Source organism: Sprattus sprattus (assembly GCF_963457725.1).
Source record: "Sprattus sprattus genome assembly, chromosome: 11".
Classification (NCBI taxonomy): domain Eukaryota; kingdom Metazoa; phylum Chordata; class Actinopteri; order Clupeiformes; family Clupeidae; genus Sprattus; species Sprattus sprattus.
Window position 1 is genome coordinate 19,450,268 of NC_137909.1, and position 8,085 is coordinate 19,458,352.

The 8,085-nt window shown below is 46.6% G+C and overlaps 1 protein-coding gene across 1 annotated transcript in view; it reads right to left on the minus strand.

Annotated features, from left to right (window-relative positions):
- The window catches only part of unc13bb (unc-13 homolog Bb (C. elegans)), a gene marked incomplete at both ends in the record, with an annotated part of 98,263 nt that overhangs the window by 40,278 nt on the left and 49,900 nt on the right, over nucleotides 1-8,085 (minus strand). Inside the window, one exon of the mRNA XM_080847503.1 lies at nucleotides 1,152-2,867. Coding sequence (XP_080703629.1) covers nucleotides 1,152-2,867 — 1,716 coding nt within the window. The remainder of the gene's footprint in view (nucleotides 1-1,151; nucleotides 2,868-8,085) is intronic.

Below are 8,085 nucleotides of genomic sequence, written 5' to 3' on the forward strand. Positions count from 1 at the left end.
GATGAGGCTACAGATTGCAACCAACTGAATTTTTCTCCCTTTCCAAGTGTGTATGGGAAGCTACGGAGGTTGTCAGATGCAATACAAATGTGAAAGGCCCTCTCTAGTGCCAGTGTTTTGGTTTGTCCGTTCTGGGCTTCTGTAGAAACATGATGGCGCAACATGGCGGACTCCGTGGATAAGGACCTATCCCCTAAGTAAATACGAAGGGCTTATTCTAAACTAAAGAAAACACAACGTTTCATAGTTACAAGAGATTATACACTAATGAAAACATAATTATGAATATCTCCTAATAGATCACCCTAAATCCTACATACTGCACCTTTAAAAGGGTTTAAACTAGCGCTGTCAAAATGAACACATTGAATATCAATACACTTCTTTTGTGTTGATTCTACATTAGGCCTAATTCCGTGATTAGACAAATAAATATCCATTACGATTCATTTGTTGTTGTTTTTAATCGATTGACAGCACTAGTTTAAACTACTCAAATCTTGCAAATCATATATATACCTAGATGAGATTCTTCATCAGAAAATATGGATTTTGATTCTTGTCCAATCCTTGACAGCCGACGCCTGGTTTCTTTTTTTTCCTTGAGAACTTCCCTAAAGCTTGTCTGCCACTTTGATTGAGCAAAATCAGCCCTGTCAGGACTTCCCTCTGTCATTTCCAGATTTGCTTCCACCTCGCCTGAGTCAAGCCCCAGCCTCTCTGTATTGAGTTCTGATGGACATTCCAGAATGTAAGACTGTGGGTCTCCATGGTGATCTCTCCTCCTGGGAGACTGTTCAAAGGAGAGGCTCCCATTATGAGTCCAGCGAGAGCAGCCAGGGCTTAGTGGGGACTCTGGGGCACTGAGTGTTTGATGGGCGTAAGCTTGATCCTCTGATACCACTTGATTATGGTGGTCATCCAATCTAAGAGAGGCTTCATTGATCTGGTCCAGCTGTGGCAAAGAGGGGGAGACATCAAAGGCATTTCTGAGATGTCCTCTCCCCTGCCCGCGCAAACCAGGCTTGCCTTGGAGAGGTTCTGTTTGAGGGTAGCTATCAACTGAGGCAGCATCTGATAGGTACTCATCATCAGGATACCCATGAGAACCGGGTGCATCGAGTTCCTTCATAGCTCCATGCAAAGCTGACCTGAAGGTCATCATGGAGTGTCCCAGCTTCTTCACATTGTACCCCATGTCGGGGCTCTCGGGGTTGTCTGGTGAGTTCCCCCTCGTGTCCCAGTCCTCCTCGCTGGCGTCCGCACATGGTTGCTCAGGCCACTCTCTCTCTGTGCTCTCAGAGTCCCCGTCCAGCTGCTCCGCCGAGAGACACCGCTCACAGGTGGAGTGAGCGTCATAGTCGGTGAGAGTCACCGTAGAGTGACTCAGACTTCTGGAGGGGCCACTGCCTAGATCGTCTGCATAAGCATCAATAGTGTGGTACCCGGAGCTACGGGAGTAAGGGCAGTTTGGGGTGCAATCGCACTCCACGCCTGCAAGCGATTGCGCCCTAGGCATCTTCCAGTCCACCACACTTGATGAGCTGGATGGGGAGTCGTAGTAGCGTCCGAACAACAGGGAGAGGTGTTCTGAGCTACTTTGTGACGAGTGGCCTGGTGTGCTGCTAGTGTCTGCACCCGTACATCCATCGCCAGTGTCTGAACCTCTGCACGTCTCCCCCTCCAGGCTACATTGGCAGGAACAGGCATCCTCCTCACTCCACCTAGCTCCACCACTCCAGGCACCCTCTTCGCTCGCACTGGCTGGCAGGCCAGCGCTTCTAGAGCGATATCTGTCCTCCCGTCCAGCAGCTCTGCAGCTGGGGCAGGAGGAGAGTGAACTAGTGCTCTGGGTGTCCGCTCTGTACCGCCTATCCGGGGAAGGGAGTCTAGATTTATGACCTCCCAAAACTGGAGACCCTGAGCTGCGAGGTAAGGGCGCTCGATCTGGCCTTTGCCTTGCGGTGTCTACACCTCGGTAAGATGCAATAACCTCTCTCCTCTCCTTCAAGGCTCGCTTTATTGCTCTATCCTTCTCCTTGGGGAAGGTGTATTGGTGAACAGGTGGGCTGCTGGTTCTTCGAGGTAAGGTGGCTAGTGTTCTGTGAGGGCTTGCGTGACGTGCCATCGTTCTTGGCGATGGGTGAGGACCATAAGCGCTTCCCGTGTATAGCTCCTCAATCTCTGTGAGTACGGCATCAACGCAACACGACACTTCATCCACAGAACCCTTGACAGAGGAGAGGTACTGCCTCAGGTCAGAGATTTCTTCCTGAATTTTATTTATGCCTTGCAGCTCTTTCAGAATATGCTCAACTATAGTGCTCGACCCTTCTTGCTTTCCCCTATGCCTCTGTTCAATCTCCTCTTCTCTTCCAGTGCTTCTTCTGGGGTTGGGGGTCTCCCCGACAGTCTTTCCCTCATCTACATAGTCAGAGCTGCTTTCCTCTCCAGAACCTGGGTGATCAGTCATGGGTCCATTATGGTGGATGGTGCATGGTATCCTGACATTGCCCTCTCTGTTTAGCTCCACCTCGCCAACGAAGGACTTGCTGGAAGCACAGACACGACTGTGGCCATTGGGCATAGATCGCATGCCTGAGTGATAGCTGGTGGGTCTACGCCTTGGCTTGCATAAAACCACCTCCTCCTCCTCTTCCTCCTCCTCCTCCAGCTCCATATGGGTATATCGAGAGCTGTGTATGGAGTGTTCCCCAGGACCCTGTAGAAACTTCTGGATCTTTTTCCGGAAGCCGGGTCCCATCTTAGGGCTCTGAGTCTTTTTCTTGACCAGGTCCCTTTTCTTGGCCCACTTGTTTGGGGGGATTCCCATGGCGTCAGTGTCATCGTGTCCATTACTGTGTCCCCTGGAGAACATAACGCTGGAGAGACTCGCCCGCTAAGGGTTAACAAGCACCCTGGGGCTCTGCGCTAGTGGGCAACTAGCACCCAGCGACTCTGAAGTAGGGGTGCCAGAGGATGCCAGCCATATCACCTGAGATACAAAAAAGCAGCATTGAGACTTTTATCAAGAGCCTTGCCCATTGCCCATATAACAGCAGCATGCGTAGGAATAAAATGCACCGTCCACTCTTCAAGAAAAGAGCTGGATCTTTTGCCAAAACAACTCTTAACTGCTTGATCTTAAAGAAGAGTTTCAGAAAGAATATTGGAAAGGCCCGGGAGGAAAGTTTTCATTCTGATATAGTATTCATATATACTGAATTAATCTAATTTCAAGATTTCCTATAAAGTGTCATTTTCACATCAAACCTGCTTTTCTAGATGATTATAATAAATGTTACACTTTTTATGAATGTCATCAGCCTAAGCTAAAGGAGCTTCATAAACACTCATCAAACTAAGCATAGCCATTATGAATTGTATGGTATGAATTAGAACACAAACAACATTCATCAAATTAACATTGAAATATATGCAAATAAATAGATCACGGCTCAAAACTTTCTTTCGCTTCTGTTATCATAGTCTTACTTAAGCTGCCTGTAGGGTACGACTGAACCGCATAACCCCTACCCACCTCTTTCCCTTCAAGAGGAGGAAACGAGGAGGCTAGCGTGAACCTTTAAACACCGCTTGAACCTTAACAAGGGGCTTTCGTTCGGCTCCAGCCTCCACCAGCCACTGGCTATTTACAGACACCAGGCGCCAAGAGAAGCTGCGGTTAGTGGCATCACATCCGTGCGGCCACGGACAGCTCCCTGTCACAACACAGTGAGAGGATTATCCCTTTCCTCCTCCTGTGCCCTGGAGGACAGGACACTAGCAGAGCCATAGAGGCAGGACAGATGAGGAGCAGCTCTCACCCTCACTATTAAGTGGGGCGAGGGGTTTAAGTGTTCATTAAGTGAAGCAGCAGAACGGGGGGGGGGGGGGGGGGTCGGGGACTCTCTGGATATCAAAATGGGGGGAGAAACTCAGTTATCTGGGGTAATCTTAACATCTTGATTGGCTAACAAAAGGAGAGAAAAAAAGGAGAGAGGGATTTTAATAGTGTGGTAATGATATCAGGCCTTGGAGGAACATTTCCACCCACGCAGGGTATAAGGACATCATCGATATGCTTTTGAATTTCTCAAAGGGACACTAAAAAGGCACTTTCTGCTCTCCTAAGATAAAGAGGATAATTATGGGCAGAAAGGAGGACAATTATGATTAGAAGCAAAGGCCATGTCACAAAAGATGTCTTTTGCAAAGAAAGCACCTGTGCCACGCTCTGAAAAATCCTGCACTGTGTGCTTGGTGTTGGATTACTATACATGAATTACTTTTTCAATAACATTAAAGCCCTTGTGATATTTCCAGAAGCTTTCCAGGTGCAAGAAAAGCAGCAGAAGCAGTCCAAGAGAACGTGTCTAATTATTCCTCCTCTCTAAGAACGACAGGAGTGGATACTGATACGTCATCACAAAAAGAGGGGAAAGAGAAGGAGGCAATTAGAGAGTGAGCTGTGTGTTGTCAGAACCAGAGGCAGCCACCCCCCCCCCCCTTCTATGCTGTGGGTGTGTCCTGAAAAACAGGAAGAGTGACAGTCCAGCTGTGTGCACCGCAGGACAGTGGACTGTTAAGTGAGGGTCCCGCTGATTGTAATCTGCACCTTGCCCCGGCACTCACTGCTGATATCACATTTAAACAGGGAAGGCAAGCAGGGGTGGCTGTACCTCCTCTGCTTCTCTCTCACACACACACACACACACACACACACAAACTCTGACAGGAGACACCTGACAAGTATAATTAAAACATGTTGTTTACGACTGTCAAGGTGCATTGTCTTTAGTATAATTTGACACTGAGCATGTGAATAAAATGACAGGACATTTCACTGATGTACACTAAATAGCTTTTGTACTGGTATTGTATTTCTGTTGCCTAAAGAAGTCAAACGTTGCCTTGCTCGTCAACCCTATGGTAAAAGGGTTTAGAGGCTGATAATGAAGGATACTGAATATGCTGTTGCCTTGATTGTCACAGAGTGAGAGTCAAAGTGTACCACAAACCAAAAGCAGGCATGATGACCTTAATAATCTTAAAGGTCGAGTCCCTTCAATCAGTTGTAAGGTACTAAAGATATTAATTAATTAGCAAGGTTTTTATTAGTGCACAAAGACAAAGGCAGACCTTCTCCTATGCTTTGAACTCTTCTCACGTAAAAAAAAAATACCGGTGCATCCAAGTTCCTGCTTTGGGAACGCATCTAAACTGAGTTGGATCCTACCTATGGATCCAGGAAATCAAGAAGAGGCGACCCAAGAGACAAGACAGACATGGGGTGCCACTTCTCTCACGGTCTGCAAATTTGTAAGGAAACTGCGATTAGTGGATTCTTGACGCAATGGAGAAACCGAGCAAGTTTATCGACTAGTGCGATGCGCACGTCACCACTCGTAGCGGGACAGATGGTTAGCTGACAGCGCAGTGAACTGGTGTCAGTGGAGACAAGCTGACTCTTTGTCATCGGGTGAAATGCAATTACCCTCTCGTCAAGTTTGCATTGAACATTGGACTGAATAAACTAAGAAAACCCGGGCCACTCCGCCCCAAATCTAGGAGCCTTTCTGTTGCAGACTGCATTGTGCTGTGCATCTCACTGTCATTGTGCAACAACAGTGAGTCATCAAATTAAAGTAAACATCGGGGTGCATTAAGCTCCTTGTGTAGTGGCAACCACTTGGTTTTGAGCGCAGCCTGGTGCCGGCTGCACTCGAAGAAGGCCGTCATTGAAATTCAGAGTCTGCTCCCACCGTTACGTTCCTCAAATGGATTCAGTGAGCAACAGGATCCGTCACTGTGACTGTGACAGTGTGTGCGGAGCGAGGGCAAGCCTGTTTCTATGGACGCATTTTTGGCACGATGCCTGAGATACTCTAAATGGTACATGAGCCATGCACATTTGAATTGGCTTTCCTGGCCTTTTAAGGTTTAGCTGAGCCAATAAGCAATTCAGGCATTTCCCAGCCCCACCTACCTGCTTTTCAGAAGCCTCAGTTAAAATATGATGTCTAAATTATATGAACGTAGTAAAAGCTCCCTAGCCTTGGTTCCCCTTTAATATTTATGTAAAACAAACGAGTACAGCCGTACAGCCGCCATCTTACCGCATTTTTGGAGGGCCACTAACCTGATCATGTCAAACTGGGACAGACCCGCCTGCCAGACACTCTTATCATCCTAGAATTCCCACTTGGAAGTAAGCCCCTATCCAATAGCAGTCTAGCTCTGGAGGTCTGGATTTAACCTCTGTCCAATGCCAGTCCACTACCAGAGGTCTGGATTCGACTTCTATCCAATAATAGTCCAGCACTGAAGGTTAGTGTTTAACCTCTGTCCCATACAAGTTCAGTGCAGAATGTGTGTTTTGCCATGATAAGGCACAGGCCAGCAGGTGCATAACCTTACAAGTGTGCAATGTGACCACAAATCCCAACTAAATGAGGGCCACAATGAGGTAGGTAAAACGTCAGACACATAATATATTATATATACACACAAATACACACAAACACACACACTTACTACTATACTGGATAAAATAAATAAAATAGGTTTAAAATAGGTGCTAAATCAATGTAAAATGTGCATTGTGCATTGCCACTCAGAGGAGAAGTCTCCTTTCCAGGCAGAGGGGGGAGTCATTGTAAATGGCTATTGGCTATTGAGGAATTACCTCCTGTAACAGCGGAGCTGATGGAGCCACCGACTGAAGACACACTGCTGTCTGTACACTGGGTGTAGTGTTCTCCATCATGTTGAGCAGCTTGTGCAATATCCTTCTCTCCACAACCAGCTCTCTGGCACTGAGCCATCCTTCTACATCAGTTTGTTAAGTTTCTTATAAATGTTCTTTTACACACACACACACACACACACACACACACACACACACACACACACACACACACACACACACACACACACACACACACACACACACAGACAGAAAGTGCTTTTGCTTTTTTTTTTTTTTTAGTCCATTTGGGCCATTTACAAGACAAATCAAGTTAATCAGCTCTCTGCTACAGCTCTTTGCTCCAAACCTCAAATGAACCTTCTCTTCTTCTGTCACTACCAAAAAGAAGTGACATTCACTTCACAGAAAGTGTGGAAATCTGCATATCCCTTTGCACACACACTCAGAAAAACACTTAAAGGAAGCTCCTTATCTCAGTCCTTCTAACTGCCCTGGTTAAAAGAGGGAACGAGATTTGATAGCTCCCCAAACCTGATTGCTCCATTACAGACATGGTCTTAATGGTGGAGATACGCAAGGGAATGTTGACGCTTCCCTGTTCTGCAATTTGTTTCTTTTCTGCATGCCTTTGTATTTCAGATCTAATTTTTGCTTAGTGTTGCATACTCATCAATACAGATTATGACTATTTGATTTCAGGTGCATCCATCAAAGTGGATGCATACACTCATATCTACAATACATTAATTTCTTGAAATGGAAATAAGACAAGCAGGAGACAGGTGTGAAAATGACACTGATTCCCATGATTATAATTTTAAAGATCATATATAAATGTACTCTTTAGGTTTAACCCATTACTTTTGAGCTGTTATTGAAAGATGCTGGAAGTCTTACCTCATGGTGGCACGCAACTCCCGAAACCACAACAACCTGTGTGTGATGTTTGCATCACTTGGAGAAAAGCATACAGTCCATGATGAAAGTGTACGCACCATACGCAAGGCATGCGACACGCATGCAATGGTCTCCAACGTGCCAAGTAACATGTAGAAAAACAAAAAGTCAAGAGGGGGAATTCACGAGTACTTTTAGACCCATGTTCCCACCGGTCTTTCCCGGAGCGGAGTAAGAACAACACCCAAACCTGTGCACGTATGTCTCCTCGTGTGTGTGTGTGTGTGTGTGTAGCGGTCCTGCTGACCTTCTCTAATCAGACACAGACACATACACACAGTGAGGACTGGAGCCCAATCTGAGACTCACGCTTCAGCGGTCACACAGAGTATCACTACTATCTCTCCGCCTCTTCCTCACACACCCTCAGTTTCTCTCTCACTCCGTCCCTCACTCACCGCTTACCAACCCGCTCT